The sequence below is a fragment of the Pyrus communis genome, chromosome 16 (assembly GCF_041283825.1).
Source record: "Pyrus communis isolate YQ-2024b chromosome 16, ASM4128382v1, whole genome shotgun sequence".
In the NCBI taxonomy this organism is placed as follows: Eukaryota; Viridiplantae; Streptophyta; class Magnoliopsida; order Rosales; family Rosaceae; genus Pyrus; species Pyrus communis.
In genome coordinates, this window is record NC_142580.1 from 10,992,781 (window position 1) to 11,020,198 (window position 27,418).

A 27,418-nucleotide genomic window follows, 5' to 3' on the forward strand; every position below is an offset into this window, starting at 1 on the left:
TGACACAAAAACTTTAGAGTATTACTCTTTAATCTACCACGACACTCACAAGTAAGACTTTGATTTTCTGCTTATTTTATTTCTTTTAAGAAAGTTGTGCAATTTTTAGGAGGTTTCAACTTTCAACACTAAATTGGAATTTTGAAGGCCAAAATAAGCCAAAATAGAATGTCCCCTCTCCTATTGAAAGTGTATTTCTAAGGGGTAGTTGGATAACTATTTCGCTTTTAGTTTTCATTTTTTTAGTTTGTGGTTTTCAGTTTTTATGAAAATGAAAATTAAAAACTAAAACAAATGAAAACCTAAGGCCAAGTTTTAAAACTCAAGAGAGTAGTTTTCAATTTACAAAAATAGTTACCAAACAAATTTAAAATTTCAGTTAAAAAAAAAAAGTCAAAATTAAATTGAAAATTAAAAACCCACACAAGCCTAAATTTTTCACAAAAGAAAATATTGGTGGGGATTTCGTTAGACATAAAAACCTGGAGCCCAAAACGCAGGCCCATCTCCGAAGTTATCCAGTCCAAACTCGAAAAGACGGAGAAACTCGTCACTCTCGCGGTCGGAGAGTCTCAGCCTCCCAGAGCTCCGTCTACTGTTCAGACTTCAGCCATATAAATCTCGAGCTCTCGTTCTTACCTTGTAATTCTTTAAGCGAAAGCATGTCCTGATCATAATACACACACACACACACACACACACACACACACACATATACAGTTGCTGAAATTGAAGTTTTGATTTTTCTTTATGTGTAGTGGAAAATGAAGTTTCTGGATTGGTATTTGAAGATCGCATTCGGGTCGGCTCTGATTGGAGCCTCCATGGAGTTTTTCATGATCAAGACCGGCTTCTGTGTGAGAACTCTCCATTTCATCATTACCCTTTTCTTTCTTTTGATTATGTACCTGTTGTTTCATTTTATGACATAATTAATGGAGCAATATTGCAATAATTGTTCATAAATTGTTCCTGTAATTTTTGTTTTTTGTAAATTAAATTGTAGTTTGTGAAACCAAATATCAGAGTTGCAGTAGGGAAATTGTGAAAAGGGATTAGACAGAAATATCATTTGTTTTGGTTGAACTCAACTTAGATGAGGTTTCACATTCATATGGATTTTATTGAATTTAGAACCATTTCAATTGGAATTTGTGTGCAATGTAACCAATTACCAGTTGTGCTGGTTAATCCCAAATGGTTTCTGGGATTGAAAGATTTGGAGTTTGATCAACTAAATATTTCTTTTGATTTGTCTTGCTCCGCATTTGAGCCGTCATTGGGGTGCCCTTTGAGTTTGACTATGGTTGGGCCATCTAAGTTTTTCCTTTGCTCCCATCGCCCTCTAACCTCGGCTCTCCACTACTCTTAGCATTTTTTTGTTTTCTGCAAAAAGCCTCCACTCTGTATCGTCCCCTCTTTACAAGAGACTAGTTGCCTTCGCATGTTAATATTGTTTCTAAAACTGCTCTTTTGCTTGATTGTAAATCTGCAATTAGTTAGCTTAATGGAGTTTCTCTTCTCATAACTGTTTCAATTTTAGGGGATTTAGTTTGCTGATTTGCTGTGTGCTTTCTGTTTTTACTTGTGGTCTTCTTGTCCACTTTTTGTAATTTTATTGTCATTTCCGATAACATTTGGTTTCGTTGTTCTACAAAATAGATTCCTTTTTCTGTTTGGTATAATCGAGTTGAATTGTTCTGTACCACATTATCTGAAAGGGCGCCTGTTGCGTTCTCTCTTATGACTATATTTTGTTCTTGCATAATGTAATTCTTAACTGTCCTCTTTTCATACATGCAGATGACAAAGTAACTGTTCTGGAGTCAGAGAAAAGGGCTTATGAAAATTCACCGGAGGCCCAAGCTATCAGGGAAGCTCTCAATCCTTGGAGAAATCGTGATGCAGAAGCAAGCAAGGAATCCTAAGTTGGATGGCTGCATGTTCACAAGGTTTGTTTGACCACATCATAGTTGGGATCTAGAGATCGGCACATTACTATCCAATTGCTTGGTAGAATTTACGACTTCAAGAACTGATATTTTTTTAGCCCTTATACAATTCGACATTCACAGTTGCTAGCAGACTCTAATTCACTATCTTGTTTTCTTTATTTCCTATTCCCTCGCAACTTCTGGCTGGGGGTCACGATTCTAAGCCATTTTTATCGGGGGTGTTATCTGCCTTGTTTTGTTTCAAATATCCATTAGAGTTACATAACACAGATATTATTTATGAACTCGGCCATTTCTTTCCGTGATCGATTGATTTTGACTAACATATGTGTTTACAAAATTTTAATGATAGCTGATAGTATTAGATTCTGTTTATTGACTCAGCTTGAACTAAGCGTCGAAAGTATCATGTAACTGAATATATTCATTATCATGGTAAAACATCTGATTTACGAGAATGTTAACTCTCAAAACTGCACCTACGGTTTACTTGCTAGTTAGACGTTGTAACTGCTGAAGATTTTCTTTGTAAACAAGTTCGGTTTATTAAACACTAAACAGTTTTTTGTGTGGCTCTGCAGGAAGAAGATAACAATATTAGCAGGAGATCAATCTGAGAAATATTGTAAAAGATGACATCGTTTCTTCTAGTTGAACAACGTGAGAGGTGACCTTGATTATCCCGAAAATTATTTCATTCCTCTTATTTATGTAACGTATCGTTCTTGTCCTGGGGAACATGATCAACAGTTTTTGAATGTATGTAGCCATTTTGGTTGGTTCTTCCAGTACGCATCTATAGTTTGCGAAAAATTTATGTTACTCTTGCCTCAGTCTCTTCGCTCTTTATGCACCATGGCTACAAACTAAAACCTTGCTGCCTATGCATCAAGCATCCCATTACAGAAATCGGGGACTATATTATTACTACATCTTTGAATTGCAAATAGAAAATTCAGGGTGTTCTAGTGCACCAAAACTTGTCCCTTTTGTTCCGGTTGTATCATACCAGTCTGTCTCTCTCCTCGCGTGATTTAATTCTGAAGCATTGAATTAGAAAGGCAAGTGGCTAAAACTGTCTAACATTCCCTTTGGGGGTCAAGGGATTTGAATCCACACATGATCTCTTGGGGATGCAAGCAACAACACATCCTCAGCTAAAAAAAATAATTTCAACAATCACAAATTTGAAACACTGGATACTTGTCGGTAAAACCCCCATTAAAGGTTGGTGAAAGGGGTGAGTTCAAGATTTCAAGTATCCTTGCTTTGCTTGTGCGCTTTCAATAATTACAGTATTGCTTTTGTGCTAATGAAGATTAGCATTTGAGGAGTCGGTTCTAATCACAAAATGAACCATCGAACTTTGGGATTATCAAAACCCACTTTAGAATGATAATCAAGTACACGAGTGCTTCATTCCCTTCCTCTATTAGTGCTTTTACTCGTGTTGGTTAACCAATTTAGAGACTTTATACTGGTGTTACCCTAGCAGTGGATCGTACTTGCACCTGCAAGACAGATCAACTCATTACTAATCAACATCGATATTTTTCTTGACTTGCATATTACCACATATTACCACAACGTGCGTGAGGTTCTAGCACAAAAGCCATCAATATAATTAGTTATTGAAGATGTTATAGCTTATCAAACTTTTAATGTGAAATTCTTCCATTCCTCCTCGATATAATTAATCGTGAAGCCATTCATTACATTGTAACGCGTATAAGGCATATCTTCCCGACATGAAATTCGCACTGTCTAGCATTCTTGTGTGGAAGATGAATAGCAAGATACTTTGAAAGATGGAGTGGATGGATGACATAAAACCCACCACCAAATTGGAATGTCAAGCAAGAATTAACCTACCACATTTTGACCAAACAGGAGTGAAGAGTGCGCTTTGTCACTATTGCATCAACAAAAAGGAAGGTTTTAAACCACAGCCCTAGCTATAAAAAACAATGTTATAAACGAACTGTCAAGATCAAAACCCACCTAATTAAAACCATCACAAAGCTTATTAACTCGATGAAATAGTAGTGGTGAAGATTATGGCTTGCAAGGAGGGTAATTTTGTTGATGTTTCTTGTTTCTTTTTATTTGAAGGCACTGCAGATTCAGAGGCAGCAGACCATCACACTACTAAAGCAGCACTAGTACTACTTGAAGATGAGGACGCAGAATCATGTAGCTCTCATACATTTGGTGCTTGTGATCATAATTACTCTAAGGATCGTGTAGAAGATCAGCGTCGGGCGCGGAGTTGGTGTCATAGCAAGGTGTGGCTGCAGTACTCAGAAGGAGCAGCCTCTGGATATGAGGAAGAAGAAGTGGAATCAAAGCTGGTTGGTGTACTTAGCAACATGGATGAAATGGAGGATAGCCTCTTTTGGGAGAATTGCATTGCAGCAGGGTACCCATGAATTAATTATGAATTTTAAAGTCCTTTTGAAATCTTCATCTCGTCTACTTTCCTTCTTATTAGGATTTATTATAAACCTAATTTAAGTGTTGTTTTATAGATAGAGAAAATGTCATCGTACGTGTATATATACCACTTATTTTGATGCATGCCATAGCTAGAGTTGTGTTAATGTTTGTCGGTAGTAATACGGTGTAATGGTATTTTTCTTCATTTGTACATAAGAGGTTCAGATTCAACTCTCATAAGTGGCGAGTTCGATACCTCATTATAACTATAGCTCATTGTGTGACTTGGCTCAAATTACCCCACTAATATTGTTTTATCAGAAAGGGGAGAAAAGAGACAAAGATCGATGTGTATATTATGTGGTGGTTAGAGTGAGAGTCTTGATTCTTGCTGTCCTATCGCCCAAATAAGGTATGTGCGAGAAAGATTAATACTGGAAATGATAAAATTTTGCATTTGATTAAGTAGTATTGATATTAAAAGTTACATGCATATACAAATTGTTTTCAGGTTTAGGTGTCACGCCCCAGATTTGCGGTCAGGTCTGGAGCAAGAATAAAAGTAAAAATAAAAATAAAAACAAACTTCTCTAATATAAATAATCCGAAAACCTTTACAGTTGTACACAAATAATAAGGTTTAGTAACTAATATAACAGATGGGATGGCGAAAAGGCTTTAGGTCAAAAATGGACTGAAATAGTAACATGTAAACAAATTCCAAAAATACCTCACATTAGGCCTTCGAGCGCTTTTAGAGCGATTTATGGCTAGAGGTTACACATGACACTCAGGGCTCTATTTTTGTTGCTAGGTAATGCATTTGTGATAATATATGCTTCTTAGTTCAAGCAGAGTTATGTTACGGTTAATCGCTTAAGCATGTGTGGTTACATACTAATTAACATCCATTTACACTTTGTGTAACGACTAACCATAGCAAAATCTTGTCACAAAGTAATATTTATGTGTATTCATCTTCACTTCAGTGGCTTAGCTTTCTCTTCAAGGTGTTTCAGCATGACTTTAATGATGGTTTCTTGAGATATAAACTAAAAAGTTGATTAACATTATCATTAACATTAATTTAAATGTTATGAATATTATCGGATTATGGGACTCCAGTTCTACAAGAGCATAAAGATCGACGTGGCGAGATTAATATGTGGTTAATCAAGAATATCCAAAACGAATCTTTGATTTGAAGCTATCACCAAATCGAACAGCACATATATGATATATTATGCTTTGAATGAAAGAGATTTTAACTAGCATTTGTGATCAAAGTCCACCAACAGACGTACGTACATGGCTAGAAAACGAGCTGTTCTGACTTTTTTTTAATGGTCATGTGTGCTTTATGCCCGTAAAGCTTCACACACACACACACACACACACATACATTGCCAGATTGAAACTCTATATATTGCCAGCCATTACATATTTGTCATGTTTCTTAAGGAAAAAACAACAGCAGACAACTTAGATAATTGATCCTGGGACGTGCAAAATGATGCATTATATTAACAGAAAGTATATACCTTAGCTACCATCAAACATTGAATTTCTATCAGCTTCCAGACATTTGCTCGCATTGTATGTACCAAAATGTATGTACCGAAATATAGTATATTGAATTAATGTACCTATAAATCAATACTCAAATGTGTGTACCAAAATATACATACCGAAATGCATTATATTGAATTAATGTACCTATATGTTTGTATCGATGAATATACTGAAATATTCAAATGTGTTAAAGTACCTAAATGAAGCATACAAAATTATTATTGGAATATATATTATAAAAAAAAAATTAGTTGCCTAAATGTAGACATTAAAATATATTATGATAAATGAAATAAAAATTAAATTTAAATGTAATTAATACATTAAAATAAAAATAAAAAGATAAATAAAACATCAAAATATAACTAATAAATGAGATGATTAAATGTACTAGGGACTAAAATTGGATTTTAATCTTACACAAGGTTATAGTCTAACACTCATCTTTTTAAGAATTAAAATGAACTTTTCTATTTTATTTATTAATATGTAATTTAGATTATTATTAATTGGACAACCGTCATATGACTGAACGGGTTTAGATTTGGTTGATTTTTAGCAAGACTTGATCTTTGAAGGACGACTTAGAAAATAAATTGTTTGAATCATTCAGTTACATTGCAAATTGAAAAAAAAAAAAAAAGAATGAGAAAGTTAGAACGAAAAAAAAAAAAAAAAAAAAAAAAAAAAAGAGGAAGATTGCTAGCACTCTAGCCCTAAATCCTAGTATGTAAAGTAACGTCTACGTTCTTTCCCCAAGCTATTGTTCTTCTTTTTGTTTTTCATTTGGTCAATAGCGGCCATTATTCAACGAATAACGAGCGATGATTAGCTAGCAGCTACATGTACGTTGCAATTAAACAAGTAGTTGACCAAACGAATCATATACTTCAATTACATAGCAAAATGTATCATGAAGAACATCGAATGTTATACAATTGATAATCGAGATCACTTAAAAAGTATTTAATTGATTAATTTATAGCTCAAGGAAACCAGAATAGCTACTTCGAAACTAGGTTTTCCAAGGCTATATATACTCCTAGAGTCCTGGTGCATTTCATATTACGTGTTCAGAAAACAAACTCATACTCAAAAGTTGGGTTTTTGGATAAATATCTTTGATCATGAGGCCTAGCATAAATGTGGTGTTAATTTCTCTTATTGTGCTCGTTGACGTTGTTAGCGTTTGTAATGGCGGCCGCGGTCGTGGTCGCGGTGGGCTGAGTCCGGTGTTCTATCACAAGAGTTGCCCTGAAATGGGAAGAATAGTGAAGAATATCACATGGAGCAAGGTTGCAGAAAATCCTACCATGGCAGCAAAGCTTCTAAGGATGCACTACCATGACTGTTTTGTTAGGGTACGTATGAGCACCAATTCCTTCCCATTTCAGTTTATCACCACATGCATGGATCATGTAGCAAAACCTTTAAGATACACCTTAATTACCTTATTATATGTATGTGCACACATACACGATCACACGTTATGCATCGTTAAGAGTATGTTTCCTAATATCCTAAAATTGATTTTGGGTTGAATACTCAGAGCGTCTACCGGCCTTTTTTCTTGTTATCAAAGCCTCATCACCTGTACAACGTTTATATATTCTAATGTGTGTGTGTGTGTCTTGCTGTAGGGATGTGATGCATCACTATTGCTAGATTCAACCAGCGACAACACGGCGGAGAAGGAAGCAATACAAAACAGGAATATTAGAGGTTATGAGGTTATTGATGAAATTAAAGCCAGATTAGAGGAAGAGTGTCCCGGCATCGTCTCATGTGCTGATATTGTTGCCTTGGCAGCCCGAGATGCTGTCTCTTATCAAGTACGTGCCATATATATATACACTCAAATCATTCCTATATATATTATTATTATATCAAATAAAATCATTGATATATATATTAAATTTGTTTGTGATATTTAATTATTATCGATCATTGGACAGTTTGGAAGGCCGATGTGGCAGGTTTTAACCGGGAGAAAAGATGGAAAAGTCTCCCTTTCGTCAGAGGCTTCAGCAAACTTACCCTCCGCAGGTGCAAACTTCACCACACTCTACCAGCACTTTATTGGTTTGGGGCTGAACGTCATAGATCTTGTGGCATTATCAGGTATGTATCAAGTTTTCTCTTCCCGGTCGATAATTAAACGATCATGTCATATTACGTCTTTAGACTATCAATTTGAATTACACGTTCAAATAATCACTTTATCTAATCAATGGTTTACTTCAATTGATTAAATTATTGACCGTCTAATAAAAGAACATTTTTCAATGTGTAGGGGCACATACAATTGGAGTGGCACATTGCTCTGTATTTCAAAGGAGACTGAACGTAACCGGAAAAGGTGACATAGACCCTACACTTGATCCAGAATACGCAGAGTTTTTGAGAACACAATGCACCACTCCGGCCGTCGCGGTGGCGCTGGACGCCAACAGCTCAGTTTCCTTTGACAGTCATTACTTTGCGGGGTTGAGGCAAAACAAGGGCCTCTTGACATCAGATGCTGCCCTACTCACTGACCGGCGTTCGGCTTGGATTGTTAGACGTTTGGAGAGGTTCCATGTTTTCATGACCTACTTTGGGAATTCAATGAAGAAAATGGGTGCCATTGGAATCAAAACACGAGAGCAGGACGGTGGAGAGATTAGAAAGAATTGCAGGGTTGTTAATGCTAATTAAGTATTAAATTCCAGTTTCTGTAATGTCATAGTTGCTGTAATTTTTTTATATATTTTCCAATGGAATCAATAAATAAGCAGGGCTTTGGTTGCAACATCCAAACGCTGTACTGCGAATCTTTTATGAAATGACTGATTTTTTGTTTTTGTCAATAGGATAATTTATATTAAATTCTTTTAAATTATGAGCAAAAGAAGATTTGAATTCAGAATGTAATGGGTTGAAGATGAATGAATTATTCACTAAAACAATTCATCACTTACAACTCTCTTTTATTTTTATTTTTTAAATTGTTATGATCTCGATGGGCCATATATTCATTATCAACTAACTCTTAATTTAGTAGCATCTAGTCTCAACTTTGTTATCATTGAGTCAAAATCTCATGTACGACAGTTGTTGAAACAAAAAAAGTTTGGTAAATAGTATGTTAACTTACATTCTTAAAGTCAAGTGCTTAAAGCCAACGAGAGGTTGACCCAGTTGGTAATTAAGGTTCCTGTCTTATGTATCGTCCCACTAAGGTTCGAGTCTCACTGCTAGTGATCCTAAATATTGGTGTGAGATTTGTAAATTCCTGCGTAAATCCATACTGGTAAAAGCTGTCAATTAAGCGTTACGCATAAGTCCTTCTGAATCGATGTTATGAGTATAATCTGAAAAAGTTGAGATTCCACCATAAAACCAATTAGTAATATGGGGAGTAGCTCAACCTCTTATAAGTCCATGCAAGGTCCCTTCTCCCATAAATGTGGGACTCATTCTCAACACGCCCCCTCACATGTGACAAATTTTCAAACCTAACAGGTGGACAACACAACGGGGTGACGTGGAGCACATATAGCCGTTTGGCTTCACACGTGGGACAACCTACTCTAATACCATGAAGAAAGTTGAGGTTTCATCATAAAACCAATTGGCAATATAGGGAGTAGCCACCCTCATGTAAGCTCATGCAAGGTCCCTCCTCCCTTCATTAATGTAGGACTCATTATCAACATAGTCTAATGTTGGTGATAAGAGTAACCCTAAACATTTTGTTCACCAAAAAAAAAGTCAATTGCATAAACTAAGTTGGGTAAGATTGATGTGTTGAAGTGGCAAAAGAGAAACTCAGCAGTTGGAAACGTTGGAACATCTTTCAGAAAATCGCGGGGAAAAAAAAAGGGGACAAAAAAAAAAAAAAAAAAAAAACTGACAAACTGTTAATTCGTTTTCCGACCAAGGAAAGGGGCATGTCCGTAATTTGACTACTCGATTTAATAACCGCTCTTACCAAACACATGCAAATATTTACCGAACCGCCTTTTTGTCTCTTCAACTTCCATCCCTGCATGGTTAATTTGCATGTTTTGCCTTCTCGTCGTCAACACTCAACAGTGTCAATGGGAAAGAGTAAGAAGAAAAATGACCAGGAACTCAAAGTAAGATTCCACGTTTTAATCCACATTTACCTTTTATCATAAAAAATGACGGACTCAAAATTACATAACTAAATTTCATTTTCGTTCATCCATAGGTTGTATCAATACAATTCAAGATCTCAATGCACTGTAATGCATGCGAAAGAACCGTCGTCAAAACCCTTCGCAAACTCAAAGGTTAACTTCTTTCACAGTTTTATCTTAATTTAGTTTTAATTCTAATTTAGTTTTTGGGTTAATTTAATTATTAGGGGTGGAGAAATTTACGATAGAAATGAGGAAACACAAAGTTGTGGTGACTGGGAAAATCGACCCGCAAAAGGTGTTGAAGAAACTGAGGAAAAAGACGGGCAAAAAAGTGGAGATTGTGGTTGACAAGGAAGAAAATACAAAAGATGCGTCCGGTGAGGGAAATCTGACAAAACCAAATGTTTATCCACCATTTTTTGATTGCTGTAAAGAGAGTGAAATTCTTTTCATGTTCAGTGATGAGAATCCAAATGCTTGTTGCATAATGTAGTAGGGACGAGGGAGTAACAAAGTTTGTGTTTAAAGAGAGTGAAATTCTTTCACGTAAATGGTTACGGGTTTCACAACTACAATTTTTTTTTTTTTTTTTGGGTATTTAGTACACAAATCAATTTATTTGTTTCATATTAATTATAGGTGAATTTAATGCAATATTGTTCATCTTGGTGTATTTTGGGTTCTTCCCAAATAATCAATTCGAGACTCAATTTTACAGTTAAAAACACTTAAAAAACGATTTTGAAGAAGAAAAAGAATCTTTTAATTCAACTGTTATTTCATCGACTGTCATTTCATAATTGGTGAGGAATTTTCTTTTTCTTTCTATAGCTTGATTCTTTAAGTAATTGGGGAACTAATTAAGTATATATTTGTTTTGTATATTTTATTTCATGATCAATAGGGCAAAGTGGCCTAACTTTTCAATTTAAGGGAAGGTTTTGGAGATTTGACATTCATGAGATATGATTGGAGGATTGAGAGATGTGGGTTTATCACTTGGGAATATTTTTATGTGCACCATCCAATTGTTGTTGGTTGTTTTTCTTTAGGAAGAGATGACATGACATTTCATGACATATACTTTGTATAATGTGATTTCGAATCAATCACCACTAACTAATTTCCTGCCTACACATATATGGAATGTTCTCTTGGCCAAATCCTCCCAGAAACGCCACAACCCCAATTGCTCTCTCTGCTAAAACATGTCAACAAGCCCTTAACAATGCATTATTAAAATTCTTTCTACAACTATGCATTATTGAATCAGAACGCTATTGTGACGTTGAAACCAAACTTGGATGGGATGGGTTAAGCAACTAAGTTAAAAACCCAAAAGACACCATGCAAAAGACTTGAAAAGAGTTTTCTTCTTGTCACAAATCAGTTGCATTTGTAGGCCATGTTACAATCTCAGGTGCCTCAACTAGTTGGAGCTCCTAATTGATGAACTGGATTGTTTAGGTTTCCTTCAGCTACCTAATGCAACACCTTGCTCAAATATGGGACTTTTTTATACAGATGGAAATAGAGAGCGTCACAGTTTCGGTTTTGTATACAGCGAAAAAATGGCGCTGCTTTGTAAATTTCTGTCTTCATGACATTATCTCCAGGGCCTCTCTTGTTTGTCCAAGCATATTGAATACGGTTGCTGCAATGTGAGAAGGGGTGAGTCCGGCCTCAGCCAATTGATCAGCAGGGGAACCGTGGTCAATGTACCGGTCAGGAAGAACAATCGGTCTCCACTACAAGATATTGAGCATCAATGTGAGTTTTTAAGGAATTTGAGGAGTATAATGTTTATGCAAGAGTCATCGAAACATCATACGTAGAATATCGTAACAAAAATCAAATGCGTACCTTGAGTTTTCCATCAAGAAGGCCATCAAGGGCCAGGAAATGAGCAACGTGAGAACCAAACCCTCCGATGGATCCTTCTTCCACAGTTATCAGAAACTCATGTGACTTCGCAAGGCTGCGAATGAGAGCTCGGTCCAGTGGTTTGCAAAATCGTGCATCAGCAACTGTAAGGCGAAAACCATGGGATTCCACCAAAGAGGAGGCAGCCAAACAGCTCTGTACTGCTGCTCCATAACCCAAAAGTGCAACTCTTTCCCCTTCGATCAATATTCTTCCTTTTCCTACCTGTAGGCAAATTGCCAACGTTCAATCATCTTGTAATTATTGAAATTTATGGTTACTATAGATAGATATACAGTAGTAGATACTGCTGAAAGTCACCTCGAGAGGAGTGCCTTTATTCCCTAGTGGCAGCTCAACACCAACCCCATTTCCTCTTGGGTATCGGAAACAACTTGGTCGGTCATCTATGGCAGCAGCAGTGGCTACCATATCGAAAAGCTCTGCCTCATCAGAAGGGGCCATCACCACCATGTTAGGAAGGCATGCCATGAAAGTGACATCAAAAGACCCGGAATGCGTAGGACCATCAGCTCCGACCAGCCCAGCTCTGTCCATAGCAAATCTAACCGGAAGCTTTTGCAAATCTACGTCATGTACTACCTGAGGCTCAAACATGGAAGCCAATATTTGAGTTTATATACTCTTTCAGTAATATTCTGACCATCTAAGAGTAGCACCATATCAGTTTTTGAAAGAAGATAACAATGATGGATGAAGTTAAAGATGAAAGAAGCTATTAGCTTGCCTGGTCATAAGCTCTCTGCAAGAAAGATGAATAAATTGCACAGAAAGGTTTTAGGCCTTCACAGGCCAAACCAGCAGCAAAAGTAACCGCATGCTGTTCTGCTATTCCAACATCAAAGCATCTTGTTGGAAACCGGCGGAGGAAGAGATTCATCCCTGTTCCACCTCCCATTGCAGCATGGATAGCAACAATATCTTTGTCCGCTTCAGCTTCTGCAATCAAAGCCTCTGCAAAGTATGTTGTGTAAGATTGTGTACTAGCACTTGCTTTGAATTGCTTTCCAGTTGCCGGATCAAATTTGGCCACTCCTGCAGTAGCAAACGAAAAACTACTTTATTCGCATTTCATTGACTATATCTAGATTACGCACATGCAGACCACATGAATGAGATCTTTTAACGGCATTAAAGACGTTCAGTTTTCCTTTTAAAGAATCATCAGCGAATAAATTGTTTACGTACAATAATGGATTTAATTTCAGAACCAATTCAATAAATAATAATGCACTTGTTGCTTATTTGTCTCTTCGGAAAGAAATGTATATACCATGGTACTTGTCTGCCGCTTTTTCTGCATACGGATATCCCCTGCCTTTCTCAGTGATAAGGTGGATCAGGACAGGACCCGTTGTTTTGGTAATTTTAACCTCTTTGAGAATGGAAATAAGATCATCTAGGTTGTGACCATCAACCGGACCTATATAATATAGTCCAAGCTCTTCAAATAGTGATGAACCAGTACCACTGATCATTCCTCGAGCATACTCGTCAACTTTCGCTGCCAGATTATGCACAGGGCCACCAATTTGTTTAGTAACTCCCTGCAACAATCGCAAATCAAAGTTGAACCATAATCAGAATCTCCACATTTTTGGAAATGCAAGTGTTTTCTGTATGCTGAATTATGTTCGGACTTAATTATTACTTACTTTGGCGACCTCTCTTAATTCTCTGAGCGGCCTGTTTGATTGCAACCTACTGAGAGCACTACTCAAAGCTCCTACCGGCGGGATGGGTCCGTCAAGACTAGCGGTAGGTAAAGAAACCTGTTTATTGTCATTAAGAATAATAATCATGTCAGAATCGAGGTACCCCGCATTGTTCATGGCTTCATACGCTTGCCCTGCTGTCATGGCACCATCACCTATTACAGCAACTACATGATTGTTTCCTCCCTTTAGATCCCTGCCTACTGCCATCCCTGCATTTTCATTAACATCCTAGATTATAAACCAAAATGAGGATTTGACCTTTAAAATCGAAAAATGTAATTGGGATTGAAATTGTAGAAACTAAATAGAAGAAAAAAAACTGGCGTGAGGATAAATATAACATTTTTCCGTAACATTAGATGCATGATGCAAGTATATCAAATCGTAACTAGTTACACGAGAGTTTAGTAAAAGGAATCAGATTTTCTTCACTTAGAATTATAGAAATATTGTTAAAAAATAGGTTTTTAATCTACAATACGATAAACTATCTTATAATTACAATTGTGTGCAACTTCCTAAGGGACGTTCATGTTTTGATCCCGACTGTTAAACGGAAACCTTTTACCTCGGATCATCAGTTAATATTCTAATCTTAAATTCAATTCCTAACCACAAAGGAACACTTATAAGTTCAATACACTTGAGTTCTCAACATTTATCAGAAGAGGAAATTACCCAAGCCTGCAGAGATAGTGGTAGAACTGTGACCAGTGCCAAAGCAATCGTATTCGCTCTCAGAGCGCTTAGTGAAGCCGGCTAATCCATTTGTCTGTCTCATGGTGTGCATCTTTTCTCTCCTCCCAGTCAAGATTTTGTGTGGGTAAGACTACACAAAACAAAACTCACAATTTGCAATCAAAACACGGAAAAATTTGAAGTTATTGAATCACTGCTTTTTCGATATCAGAAAAGGAGAGCAACCAAAGAAAGAAGGTGAGAAACCTGATGGCCAACATCCCACAAGATTCTGTCCTGAGGAGCATTGAAGACATAGTGAAGAGCCACAGTGAGCTCCACAACACCAAGGCTTGAACCGAGGTGGCCTCCAGTTTTTGAAACATTGAAGATCACATCAGACCTCAGCTCATCTGCTAGTTGTTGAAGCTCCTGAATTAACAATTAATTAGCACAAGCAAGATCAATTAAAACCAATGCAAATATATCAAAAATTTAAAATTTAAAAAAAAAAAAATTATATACCTTGACAGAAAGATTTTTCATGTGAATTGGATAGTTGATGGTGTCCAAGAGAGGAGTGGGAGGTCTCTGTGAGTGATACTCCCCTCTCTCTGACAGTGATGCACAAATCCCACTTGGCCGTTTTCTCATCACCTGCTCCGAATGACAACAAAAAACAACTAAATTTTTGTTCTGAATTATAAAATTGACATTTCGAACAAAACCCATTTCTCCAAAACTCAAATCATCCATGCAGTGGGTGCCCTTTGTGAAATTCACAAGAAAGATGCAAACTTTTCTGACCTTATTGAGCTTCTGCTGAGATGGGCATGGAAGAGGTGTTCCCACAGAGAAGTGGGATTTCTGAGCATCTGCAGATGCTACTGGTTTGCTGATATGTGCAGGAAATGAGAATGCGCAGAGAGCCATTGCATATACAAGAAGAAGAAGAAGAAGAAATGGATCTCAAGAGCTTCAAATTTGCAATCAGAGTTGAAATGGAGAGGAACCCAGAGAAGGGTATCAAGAAACTAAGGTCTCTGGGAGGCTCAGAGTTTTCCCCACTGAAATGGTGATAGTGTCGGTGGGAGTTACTGAATAAAATAAGGGAGGGATGGAGAGAGAGAGAGAGAGAGAATGAGTGGATGAGCAGTGTATTGGAAATTAAGAGCCTTTTTTGAAAGACCAAAAATGGTGACTTTGTATATGTGATTACTCCCATTCCATAGCTGTGTTTTTAGCAGCAGTGTGTTTCTGGGTGATTGTTTTGCATGTGCATTCATTGGGCCACGTCATCAGAAATCACAAGAGGATAGAGTGGATGATAGCTATGAATCCAACAAGCAAATACACCAAAACATTTTTCAAATTGTGTGGAGTGACTGACGTGTCTAGACCAGGATTTGCCACATCAGCAATTTTAATTAGTTAACAAGTCTGGCATTGTATTGTGTCGGAGATCCACTATCCACCAATGCAAAAATGCATGTACTGAAAATGAAGTGAAACGAAATGATGTTGATGCTGTATTTGTCAATGCCAAAATAGTTGAAGGCAATTATTATATTAGCATTATTTACACAATTTATCTTTCTTACGCGGTTAAAACTAAACGACAGAATCACTTTTTTTTTTTTTTTGGGTTTTCGCAATTAAAATCAATCAAATGACGACACAATTGCGTATTCTTTTCATCGTGGTTAAAACCAAGGGGATTACACTAAAGCCGTATTTTCCTTAAGTTGTTCTGTTAAAAACTAATAGGATCACGACAGAGTCGTCTTTTCATTGACTTTTATGGTTAAAACCAAATGATCACAACAAAGCTGTCTTTTTCTTGATTTATACGGTTAAAACTAAACTAATTGGATCACGATAGAGTCGTCATTTCCTTTAAAACTAAATGGATCATGACAGAGCCGTCTTTTCCTTAATTTATGCGGTTAAAACTAAACAGATCATGAAAGAGCCATCTTTTCCTTGATTATACAGTTAAAACTAAACGGATCACGACAGAGCCGTCTTTTCCTTGATTTAAGCAGTTGAAACTAAACGGGTCATGACAGAGCTGCCTTTTTCTTGATTTATGTGGTTAAAACTAAACGGGTTACTACAGAACCGCATTTTCCTTGATTTATGCTGTTAAAACTAAATGGATCACAATAAAGCCGCCTTTTCCTTGTTTATGCGGTTAAAACTTAAAACCAAACGAATTAGGACAAACCTACCCTTTTCTTTTAACTACAAACGAATAACGAAATAGACACATTTTCTTTTTCTTTGCAATTAACGACAGAGCCGCCTTCTTTTTTTTTTTTCTTTTTTTTTGGAATTAAAACCAACATAATCACAACAGAACCGTTGTCACCCGTTTTCTTACCTTACTCTAATGTTTATTTCTTAGCATTTTGGTCTCATGGATGTCGGAAGATGTCTAATTCGGACCTACGGCATCCCCCAACAAGATGTCAAATTTGAACTCAGTGCTAATAGAGTTGTTTCATGCATTTCTGCAATGAGTTCTTACCTTGATTAGTTAATAGACAAGAATCTTTGTCGGTTGCTTAATTCTCAAGCAAATTAGGATTTGGTTTTGATAATTAGTTAATTGTCTAATAACTTTACTGAAAAAGTTGGGATTTATTGTGTTATTATTTTGAAAATTGGAACAAAAGGGAAATAATAATAAAAATAAATAAATAGCTATTATTTTCTGAAGAGATTGGATTTCAAGGTAGGAACGTCTCTGTTGAATGCATTGGAGGGGTTTGCAACTTTGCATACATGCCCTTTTACATGCAATGGATTTGGATGGGGATAATAAGGTAAGGTTTTTTGAATTCAGAAATGCTGCTTTGGCTGCTTCTTCAACATGCATTAAAATATGAATGAATGGATAAGATGTGTTGCAATCTTTGTTCCATGCTCATGAAAACCTTAAGAGTTAAGAAACTTATGACAAAATACTTGAAGAAACCATAAATTATAATACATGGAACTTTAGATACGGTTTCTAACTACCAATGTTTTTCGATTGAAACCTTTGAAGTTTTCAGTTTTTTTATCGAAGCCCCCCTGATATTAATGCAATAATGTATTTCTATATATGTTACTATATTTTTAAATTAAAAATAAAATTTGTAGTTATTTATATTAATGAGATTTTAAATAAAATCCGTAATTTATGGGATTAAAAATATTAAAGATAAGTTATACTCTCCAATATATTGTATATGTGTGTGTGTGTGTATATATACATGGTATGTTCATCAAAACTAACCAAAAAATTATTGTACCAAAACATAGGTACATTTTTCAAAAACACAAAAAAAGAAAGATATTAGGCTTAATAACATTACCAAATTTCTTCTATTAAATTTGACATGAATACATTATCAAATCAATGAAATAGATTGTACCATATAAGTTTAAAAAATGGATTAGAAAAAAGATTGAATGAATTTTATATAAAAAAATGGGTACATTTTACTTACTTTTTATATTAAAAAAGAGTACATTTTACATATAACAAATTGGTATATTTAAGATTGTGTACATTTAAGATTAGAAAAAATTGAAAAATTATATGAATGGGGTACATATATAAATTAATGGGTACAAATTTATTCTAATTTTATTTTTCTTGTTTTGGAAATGTTTTGAATTGAAAATGAATTAGGAGTAATATGGGCGTGAGTATTAAAACCCTAAATCAATTACTAATTTTTATTTTAAAAAATTATGCAACTGACATGTAATCCACTAATACATGAATGCTAGAGACTTTGAACAAAATCTAAAAACTGATAAGGTCTCAGTCAATGCACATTTTGATAGAATTTGCACGAAACTATGCCATCATTTTTGCTTGAGAAACGTACAAGAAAATGGTAAAATTTGTTGGTTGAAAAGCAATCCCCTGCTTGTTCTCGTCTTTGAATTGACACACCCTAACCAGAGTCAAGGCATGCTAGCCGACACCTGAAAGTGACGTAACCAAAAAGGAAAGTGAAGCATAAAAAATATGGATAAATTTAAACCAAAGCTAACATTTATTTAATCTAAAGTAGAGTGCACAGTAGTGGGAAGAACCCATAAAACACAAGTGTTCAAAGCATGGATGACAATACGACATAAATAGAGCAGTTGAATCTAGTTAAGGTACTTATTACACCACCGGAAATAAACTCCTACATTTATTTGTGGAAATGTCAGAACCGCCAGAGATCGCTCGTACGCCACAGAGAATTCAGCTAAAGGCGAAAAACAGAAGGGTGAGTGGGCAAAAACAAAGGTTTATAAAACACATTTATTTTTCTCAACATACTAACCCCTCGCCGTAAAACATGTATAGTTTCCAGAAAATCATACTACATATAAGTATGAAATCAAATGTAAATCAACAATAAATCCAGAAATGTGCCATTCATAATATCTCAAGCTTAGTATAAGAAAATCAAGTTCTCATCAACCTATGCTAACGCACAAGCTCATGCAAATAAGTTCTACCATGAACAGGACTGGGTGTAATTATATTATACGTTCCAGTACTACAATCATGTGAAGACTGGCGCTAGGTGCATCACATACGAGTTCTAGTTGCCTATTGCAACCTAGGACAGGATTGGCACCTTCAATGGATCCAAGGTGAGCGTGCAATGTGAACATACACGTGAAGCCTGGCCCTGGCCCAGGCGAGTACTACACCGGTGCAAGCATGCATGATGAGCAAGTATAATATATATGTAGGGCTGGAAAAAATTCCCGAAAATCCCAAACCAAACCGAAAAAATCCCAAACCCAAACCGAAAAATCCCAAACCGAAACTATCCCAAATTTTGGTAATCCCATACCGAAATATTCGGTATGGAATTGGTTCCCAGATTTCTTTTCTTCGGTATTCCCGAAGTCCCGAAATCTTTTCTTGTTTTTGGTTCCTACTTTCCAAACAATGAAAAAATAAAACAAAAAGCAGAGCCTTTCGGTTCCACTAGCAAAGGAACAAAAATAAAATAATATGAACAAGGCATGTGATGGTGATGCCTTGTCGGTTTGGGATAAAATAGCTATCTGTCTTCTTCACCTTTTTCTTTTTTTATTTCTTGATAGTATCATTGTCTGCCATCTTCCCACTCCCACTGACAGCCATCCTCTACCTCTTCTCTCCCTCCACCGACTCCCTCAAATGAACAGAAGGAAGAAAGCCCAAGGCACTCTGTAGCTTCTCTTTTTTCTTTTTCTTTTTTCTTGTTTCAGATCTAGAAAGCTTCACGAATTCAGGATTTGGAAACAACCATACATTGATGTCATGGCATCAGAATTCTACGAAGCAGTGCCATCGCTGCAAAGCAGAGTAGCCCTCCGATGGCGATTTCGTTCGGCAAAACATGGAAAAGCTCACACATCGACGAGGATGGGTACCTAATTATGTTCGGTGCACGTCACAAAGCTCTCCGACTCCCGAAGGCAGCAAAGACAAACCCAGGAATGAGAGGGATGGAGATAGGGGTGGGTAGGTCGACAAATCTGGGACGAGGTGTGGCCGTGTGGGCTGGTAGGGGAGTGGGAGGTCCATGAATCTTTGATTTTAAATTGGGGTTTTAAATTTTGATGCAGGTTCGGTTCGGTTTCGGAAAATCCCGAAATACCGAAAATATTTCGGGAATCCCGAACTTCGGGAATACTGAAATTTTGGTTTGGGATCGGTCCTTAGATTTTCATCCCGAAAATAAACGGTTTGGGACTGGATGTGCCGTTTTCAGTTCGGTATCCCATACCGAACCAGCCCTATATATATGAACATGCCATGACAATATATAAATCTCAACAATATAATGGAATTTTTAAAATTAAATAAAACATGGCATGATAGGCATAAAATCAATCCAAAAGCATTTGTGGAAACTATAAAACTTTATATATAATATATAAAAACAAATGCCCACTCACTGATACATAGTCGGATCGTAGCCTCCTGGCCTTAGTTGCCCTCGTACCTCCTCGGGGTAATTATCTCCTATATGTGAAACAATTATACGAAAACATTCTACACGACGTCACAGACTCGTACACGACAACCGTTCGCCACCATGAGGCTGGACCTGCCCTCAGCGCCGCCAGCTCACGGCCACACGTGCACCCAAGTGCAGGCCACGCGCCTGCATGAGCTAGGAGATTCCTAGGGAATATTTCATCAGATTTGACGGAATATTCCGTTAAGTCTAACAGCGTTACTTAACGACGTCAGAATATTCTGTTAACTTTAACAAAATATTCCCATTCTTCTTTGGATTTTTGGAAAATTTTTAAAGCTTTATTCTTCAAGTGTTGATAATAGCCAATAAGACCAAGAAAACTCCGTACTTCAGTGATAGTTTGAGGTTGCTCCCAATTTTCCACTGCTGCTACTTTCTGAGGATCCACGAGAACACCCTGAATTGATATCACATGTCCCAAGAATGATACTTGATCTAGCCAGAGCTGGCATTTACTAAATTTAGCGTATAATTGATTCTCCCTTAGTTTCTTCAAAACCAGACGTAAATGTCTAGCATGGTTAGCCTTGTTCTTAGAATACACCAGAATGTCAGCAATGAAGACAATTACGAACTTGTCAAGCTATGGACGGAATACCCGATTCATCAAGTCTATAAAAGCTATTGGAGCATTAGCTAACTCGAATGACATCACAAGAAACTTATAATGACCATATCAAGTTTAGATGGCTGTTTTCGAAACATCAGCACTTCTAGTCTTCAACTGGTAATAACTGGACCTTATATCGATTTTCGAGAAATACAAGCACCACGAAGTTGATAAAAAAGATCATCGATACGAGGCAACGGATAACGGTTTTTAATTGTCACCCGATTCAACTATCTGTAATCGATACATAGCCTTAACGTTTCGTCTTTATTTCTCACAAACAAGAATGAAGCTCTCCAATGGGAAATGCTCAGCTGAATAAACCCATTATCAACAAGTTCTTGCAATTGGGTTTTTAATTCCCTCAACTCCGTAGGAGCCATACGATAAAGAGTTAAAGAAATAGGGTTGGTACCTGGAATTAGGTCGATGGTGAACTTCACTTCATGATCTGGTGGTAGGTTAGGTAAATCATCAGGAAAAACATCAAGAAAGTGTCTAACTACCCAAATGTCTTCCACACACATATGAGTGTCTTCAGTCATCACTACATGAGCTAAGTAGCCTTTACAACCCTTTCTCAACATTCGTTTCACCCTTATGGCAGAGATAACTTCGTGTTTTAGACCACTACGTTTGCTGACAAAAATCACAATAGGCATACCTGGTCATTGAAAAGCAACAATTTTCTAGCAACAATTCAACATGGCATAATTGTAATCTAACCAATCCATGCCCAAGATAACATCGAAGTCAACGATGTCTAAGGGAACAAGATTAACTGACATTACCACATCCTTGATAAGAACGGGACATCCTCGATATTCCCAACTCACATAACAAATTTCACCCCTAAGCATCGAGAACTCTAAATCATAACCGAGTGGAGTGGGGTGAGGTTGGGAAATAACCAAATAAGTAGCACCCGAGTCAATTAAAATTCTAGCAAAGTGGCCTGGAACATTCAACGTACCCATAATCAAGTTGGGATTACTTTGAGCATCCTGCATGGTGATGTTGTTGACGCAACCTTGCACTTGTTGTCTGTTTCCATGACCTCTGTTCACCTGATTCTGATTGTCACGTCCTTGATTACCTCGACCCTGATTGGTTTGATTAGTCTGCATGCCCGAACCGCCACTGTTAGAAGCTACATTAAGATTCTGGTGTTGTTCTCCAGCATACCACTGTGCTTCACCACCCTGATATGGTGTATAACATCCCTGGTACTGCTGATAGCCGCCTTGGTAATATGGAACGTCAGGTGGGTACTGATACGCTTATTCTGGATAATAGGGTATGTTGCCTTGGTAGTGGAAAACAACATCATAACTTGTCTGCTGTAGGTACCAGGTCCTGGAATCTGCTGTAGAGGAACTGTAGGTGGTAGTGTAAGAGGCTGATTTTTCTGATTTAGAAGACATTGATTAGATATATGCCCCATCTGACCACATGTTTAGCATCCACTACTTCCCCTCTTACATTCACTATAGTGACGATTATTGCACCTATGGCAAAACTGAGCACCATAATTGTTGGGGTTCCTTTGATTTTGAAAACGGAAACTGCCAGTGGATTTGCCGTCCCTTTAAGGTATATTGGAACTTGAACCACATCTAGACAATCCAGAACTGTTACCGTTTTTCTTGAAATTTTGAGTCTTTCAAGGACCAACAGATGACTGCCCTCTGTTATTATTTTTTTGAGTATTACTATTATCCTCATCATCATCATCATCATCATCATGGCCATTCTCAAAATCTTCAACACGAAGCAGAATCTCAAAGAATTCTTGGTAGGTGGAGCATAAAGTAGAAGCCGCCAAAGAATGCAGTCCCTTACAAGTCCCATTCTTGTACTGACGAAGCATCTTTCTGGGATTCTCAGCAATAACTGGACAATATCGAGATAAATCAAAGAACCTTCGGTGATACTCTGTGGCTGACATTTTACCTTGCTTCAATTATGTGAACTCCCTTGCTTCAATTATGTGAACTCGTCTCTCTTTCGATCTTGGTATTCAGGAGGTGTGAATCTAGCCTCAAATAAGCACCTGAAAACAACCCAGTTCATGACATCCTGAGCGGACAATGGGCATGACTCTTGAGCCCACCATGACTCAACTCCCAGACGAAAGAACCATGTCGTTGTTTCGACCCATCGTTCCGCTGGAAGATTCCCTTGTCGCTGCATAACGCGAAAAGTCTTTTCAACATAGTCGATCCAAGCTTCAGATTTCTTGGGTCCCTCGTTGCCAAAGAAATTATTTATCTGAAGATGAGATATAGTCTCTAAGGTAGTCCGTGAGAGAGGACGAAGTGTTGACTGAATAAAGCTGGCAATAGCCTCACTGAGTTGCCCAAAATCATGAAAGTTTGTTTCAAAAGGGATAGGTGGCGCTTTACGAGGTGGCATGATTCTGACATAAGAGATCAAGAATTATTAGGACTTATAGCACATATGAGGAATGCAGGACTGCCAAACCTATGTTATGATACCAAACTGACACACCCCAACTGAAGTCGAGGCATGCTGGCCAATACCCAAAAGTGACGCAACCAAAAAGGAAAGTGAAGCATAAAAAATATGGATAAATTTAAACCAAAGCTAACATTTATTTAATCTAAAGTAGAGAATGCACAGTAGTGGGAAAACCCCATAAAACACAAGTGTGCAGAGCATGGATGACAGTACGACATAAATAGAGCAGTAGAATCTAGTTAAATACTTATTACACCACCGGAAATAAACTCCTACATTTATTTATGGAAATGTCAGAACCGCCAGAGATCCCTCGTACGCCACAGAGAATTCAACTAAAGGCGAAAAACAGAAGGGTGAGTGGGCAAAAACAAAGGTTTATAAAACACATTTATTTTTCTCAACATACTAACCCCTCGCCGTAAAACATGTATAGTTTCCAGAAAATCATACTATATATAAGTATGAAATCAAATGTAAATCAACAATAAATCCAGAAATACGCCAATCATAATATCTCAACCATATCATAAGAAAATCATATGCTCATCAACCTATACTAACACACGAGCTTATGCAGATAAGTTCTGCCATGAACAGGACTGGGTGTAATTATATTGTACGTTCTAGTACTACAATCACGTGAAGACTGGCGCTAGGTGCATCACATACGAGTCCTAGCTACCTATTGTAACCTAGGACAGGATTGGCAACTTCAATGGATCCAAGGTGAGCGTGCAATGTGAACATACACGTGAAGTCTAGCCCTGGCCCAGGGGAGTACTACACCTGTGCAAGCATGCATGATGAGCAAGTATAATATATATGAACATGCCATGACAATATATAAATCTCAACAATATAATGGCATTTTTTAAATTAAATAAAACATGGCATGATAGACATAAAATCAATCCAAAAGTATTTACGGAAACTATAAAACTTTATATATAATATATAAACTATAAAACTTTATATATAATATATAAAAACAAATGCCCGCTCACTAATACGTAGTCGGATCATAGCCTCCTAGCCTTACTTTTCCTCGTACCTCCTCGGGGTAATTCTCTCCCATATGTGAAACAACTATACTAATTAATTATATAAAAACAAATGCCCGCTCACTAATACGTAGTCGGATCATAGCCTCCTAGCCTTGCTTTTCCTTGTACCTCCTCGGGGTAATTCTCTCCCATATGTGAAACAACTATACTAATTAATTAATTAATTAATTACGACATACACTAAAAGGTTAGGAAAATCCCCCATAGTTTGCTTAAACGGAGGGTTTAAATATACGAAAACATTCTACACGACGTCACAGACTCGTACGCAACAACCACTCACCGCCACAAGGTCGGACGCACTGCTAGCTCGCAACCACACGCGCGCCTATGCGAAGGCCATGTGCCTGCATACGCTGGCAGATTCCTAAGGAATATTTCGTCAGATTTGACGAAATATTCTGTTAAGTCTAACGACGCTACCTAACAGCGTCAAAATATTCCGTTAACTTTAACGAAATATTATCGTTCTTCTCCGGTTGTCCTCCGCCGTTTGCCGCCGTTGTCTGGTTAGCTGGATCGCCGGATTTCTAGAAAATTTTTAAAACTTTATATCTTCTTCATTTCTTAACCATTTTTTATGTACTTTATATGGAAATGAAGCTTATGAAAAGTAGAACAGGTCTATACCTTTTGGAAGTCCAAAAAGTGGATGGAAATGGACTTAAATTAGCTCGAAGCTCTCGGACCTATTTTCAACTCCTTGAAACTATGTGTTTTGACGTTACCTTAGCTTCAAGCTTGAACTAGAGACCTCGAAGATTTGTGTGGATGCTTCCAAATCTTCCAAAATCTTGTAACACAAACGGGAAGTCGTCGGAGAACTCACACCCGAATCAAAGCTTCAAGTTACTTTGAGTTGGAAGCTTAAAACTCAACCATTTTAGAATCAGTTCGTACAGATGGACTCGTGGGGGTGAGATGAGTACGATGGTGGTGGCTTGAAGTTTGATTTGTGAGGTTTGATGATGGTGTATGGTTGTTGCATATAGAAGAGATAAGGCGTGAAGGAGAGAAAGAGAAGAGAGAGAGAGAGGGAGAGAGAGAGAGAAGATAGTTTCTGATTGGTCAAAAAGAGAAGGTGTCTGATTTGGGGAGAAAACATGAGAAGTAAAATTCTACCCGTTGTTAATGCACTTTAACTAAACGTAATTTCTTCGTTACAAATCCGACTCGGGTCTAACTCACACTCACGCGTTTGTAACAACGAGTACTATTTAATTACGATAATGGGAAAAATAAATTAAAATCCAAATAATTGCGTCCAGTCAGGTTCCACCTTGCCAAAAAGGGCATAAACGTCATTTTACACACTCGGGAAGGAAATTACATGGAAAATCAGGGACGGGTTGTCACATTTATATTTAAGAATGGGTACATTTAAGATTAGAAAAAATTGAAAAATTATATGAACCCCATATAAATTAATGGGTACAAATTTATTCTAATTTTATTTTTCTTGTTTTGCAAAATGTTTTGAATTGAAAATGAATTCGGAGTAAAATAAGGGTGTGAGTATTAAAACCCTAAATCAATTACTAATTTTTATTTTAAAAAATTATGCAACTGACATGTAATCCACTAATACATAATGCTAGGGACTTTAATCAAAATCTAAAAACTAATAAGATCTCGGTTAATGCATATTTTGATAGACTTCGCACGAAACTATGCCATCAGTTTTGCCTGAGAAATGTACAAGAAAATGGTAAAATTTGTTGGTCGAAAAGCAATCCCTTGCTTGTTCTCGTCTCTTGATTCAACGTTGATTTATTCAATCATGTGGCTACAACAGAGAGAGAAAAAGGCAAGGCGATAAAGAGAGTGGATACCATTTTCCTTGTCCAACTATTGAATTCAAGGGGAATAGCTTCAACGAACAAAATCTAGAGGAATCTAGAGGAACGGGATATAAACATGGAGTGCATGTTTAAATGCTCATAACACTTAGGCTACATGCCTGTTGTGAATATCGCGTTCAAGAATGAGATAAATAGAACAAACTTGAAATCGGAACAAAATAACCAAGATAAATAACACCAAGAACTAACCTGGTTCGGCTATATGTGCCTATGTCCACAGGGCAGCAACAACAATCTTTCACTATATCAATAATGAGTACAATGAATAATCTTGCCAAGCCTCTAGGATTAAGACTTGACTAAAAACCTGAAAGAACAAGAAATACACTCTTTATCTCTTTTCTTTTCTCTCGCACACACTTTGCCCTTACAATATTCTCTCACTCCGACTTCTTGAGTGGTATACAATTTTTTGTTCTGCTCCAATTCAAAACTAGCACAATAGCCCCTTTATATAGACATGATAAAGATCTTCTTCAATAAGGAGTACTAACCCTAATTGGAATCTAGTTATAAAGCCTTCCCCAATTGAGCAACTAACTCCAATTGGGTAAACAATTTAAATTGGGTAAACAATTTAAATTGGATAAACAACTTCAATTGGTAAACAACTTCGATTGGGAAAAAAACTTCAATTGAGAAAACAACTCCAATTGGGTAAACAATTTAATCATCTAATGTTAGGACAACTCATCATGGGATGGAAAGAACCTAACAAAGCCCTTGTGAATCTGTGATAACAAGTGACTTTACTGTTGCACTTTCAAATATTCTATCTAATTACGTACCAAACATCAGAGACCTTACTCCAACTCATTCTTCCTAATTTATTTGATCAATCTTAAAGGAAATCACAACATATCATATAGGTAAGCAGCTTTCATTCATGGTGAAATGACTGGCTCCAGT

The 27,418-nt window shown here is 36.9% G+C and overlaps 4 protein-coding genes and 1 pseudogene across 6 annotated transcripts; 3 read left to right on the forward strand and 2 right to left on the reverse strand.

Moving 5' to 3' along the window:
- The first annotated feature begins 484 nt into the window (after positions 1-484).
- LOC137732450 (uncharacterized) lies at positions 485-2,777 on the forward strand. Of its 2 annotated transcripts, none has more exons than XM_068471758.2 (4): positions 485-642; positions 759-855; positions 1,804-1,952; positions 2,537-2,777. In XM_068471758.2, exons 2-3 carry the CDS (start codon positions 765-767, stop codon positions 1,926-1,928), a joined length of 216 nt encoding a protein of 71 aa, XP_068327859.1. In that variant the 5' UTR covers positions 485-642; positions 759-764; the 3' UTR covers positions 1,929-1,952; positions 2,537-2,777. The 2 variants fall into 2 exon arrangements, with proteins under 2 accessions (XP_068327859.1, XP_068327860.1); XM_068471759.2 differs by having other exon boundaries at positions 485-612.
- Positions 2,778-3,927: 1,150 nt separating this feature from the next.
- LOC137732677 (peroxidase 24-like) lies at positions 3,928-8,918 on the forward strand. Of its 2 annotated transcripts, XM_088687775.1 has the most exons (6): positions 3,928-4,374; positions 4,611-4,803; positions 7,150-7,324; positions 7,604-7,795; positions 7,919-8,084; positions 8,257-8,918. In XM_088687775.1, exons 3-6 carry the CDS (start codon positions 7,223-7,225, stop codon positions 8,658-8,660), a joined length of 864 nt encoding a protein of 287 aa, XP_088543901.1. In that variant the 5' UTR covers positions 3,928-4,374; positions 4,611-4,803; positions 7,150-7,222; the 3' UTR covers positions 8,661-8,918. The 2 variants fall into 2 exon arrangements, with proteins under 2 accessions (XP_088543901.1, XP_068328074.2); XM_068471973.2 differs by lacking the exons at positions 3,928-4,374; positions 4,611-4,803 and having other exon boundaries at positions 7,069-7,324; positions 8,257-8,812.
- A 1,127-nt stretch (positions 8,919-10,045) lies between these two features.
- On the forward strand, positions 10,046-10,616 carry LOC148689956 (Heavy metal transport/detoxification superfamily protein). Its single transcript, XM_088687776.1, has 3 exons — positions 10,046-10,084; positions 10,180-10,261; positions 10,336-10,616. Exons 1-3 carry the CDS (start codon positions 10,046-10,048, stop codon positions 10,602-10,604), a joined length of 390 nt encoding a protein of 129 aa, XP_088543902.1. The 3' UTR covers positions 10,605-10,616.
- Positions 10,617-11,466: 850 nt separating this feature from the next.
- LOC137730857 (putative 1-deoxy-D-xylulose-5-phosphate synthase, chloroplastic) lies at positions 11,467-15,792 on the reverse strand. Its single transcript, XM_068469848.2, has 10 exons — positions 15,259-15,792; positions 14,977-15,108; positions 14,719-14,883; positions 14,452-14,602; positions 13,711-13,982; positions 13,329-13,602; positions 12,783-13,090; positions 12,356-12,637; positions 11,975-12,259; positions 11,467-11,859 (listed from the first exon to the last, which is right to left on the reverse strand). Exons 1-10 carry the CDS (start codon positions 15,382-15,384, stop codon positions 11,710-11,712), a joined length of 2,145 nt encoding a protein of 714 aa, XP_068325949.2. The 5' UTR covers positions 15,385-15,792; the 3' UTR covers positions 11,467-11,709.
- Positions 15,793-21,788: 5,996 nt separating this feature from the next.
- On the reverse strand, positions 21,789-23,514 carry LOC148689957 (uncharacterized; annotated as a pseudogene).
- Between the last annotated feature and the right edge of the window lie 3,904 nt (positions 23,515-27,418).

Excerpts from the sequence above, each read along its gene's own strand:
- LOC137732450 (XM_068471758.2), top strand. The coding sequence starts at position 765 with ATGAAGTTTCTGGATTGGTATTTGAAGATCGCATTCGGGTCGGCTCTG. Across the intron at positions 856-1,803 it reads CATGATCAAGACCGGCTTCT|ATGACAAAGTAACTGTTCTG; the intron begins GTGTGAGAACTC and ends TCATACATGCAG.
- LOC137732677 (XM_068471973.2), top strand. The coding sequence starts at position 7,091 with ATGAGGCCTAGCATAAATGTGGTGTTAATTTCTCTTATTGTGCTCGTT. Across the intron at positions 7,325-7,603 it reads ACCATGACTGTTTTGTTAGG|GGATGTGATGCATCACTATT; the intron begins GTACGTATGAGC and ends GTCTTGCTGTAG. Across the intron at positions 8,085-8,256 it reads AGATCTTGTGGCATTATCAG|GGGCACATACAATTGGAGTG; the intron begins GTATGTATCAAG and ends TTCAATGTGTAG.
- LOC148689956 (XM_088687776.1), top strand. The coding sequence starts at position 10,046 with ATGGGAAAGAGTAAGAAGAAAAATGACCAGGAACTCAAA. Across the intron at positions 10,085-10,179 it reads AAAATGACCAGGAACTCAAA|GTTGTATCAATACAATTCAA; the intron begins GTAAGATTCCAC and ends GTTCATCCATAG. Across the intron at positions 10,262-10,335 it reads AACCCTTCGCAAACTCAAAG|GGGTGGAGAAATTTACGATA; the intron begins GTTAACTTCTTT and ends TTTAATTATTAG.
- LOC137730857 (XM_068469848.2), bottom strand. The coding sequence starts at position 15,384 with ATGGCTCTCTGCGCATTCTCATTTCCTGCACATATCAGCAAACCAGTA. Across the intron at positions 13,983-14,451 it reads CACTATCTCTGCAGGCTTGG|GGATGGCAGTAGGCAGGGAT; the intron begins GTAATTTCCTCT and ends ATGAAAATGCAG. Across the intron at positions 13,603-13,710 it reads AATTAAGAGAGGTCGCCAAA|GGAGTTACTAAACAAATTGG; the intron begins GTAAGTAATAAT and ends CGATTGTTGCAG.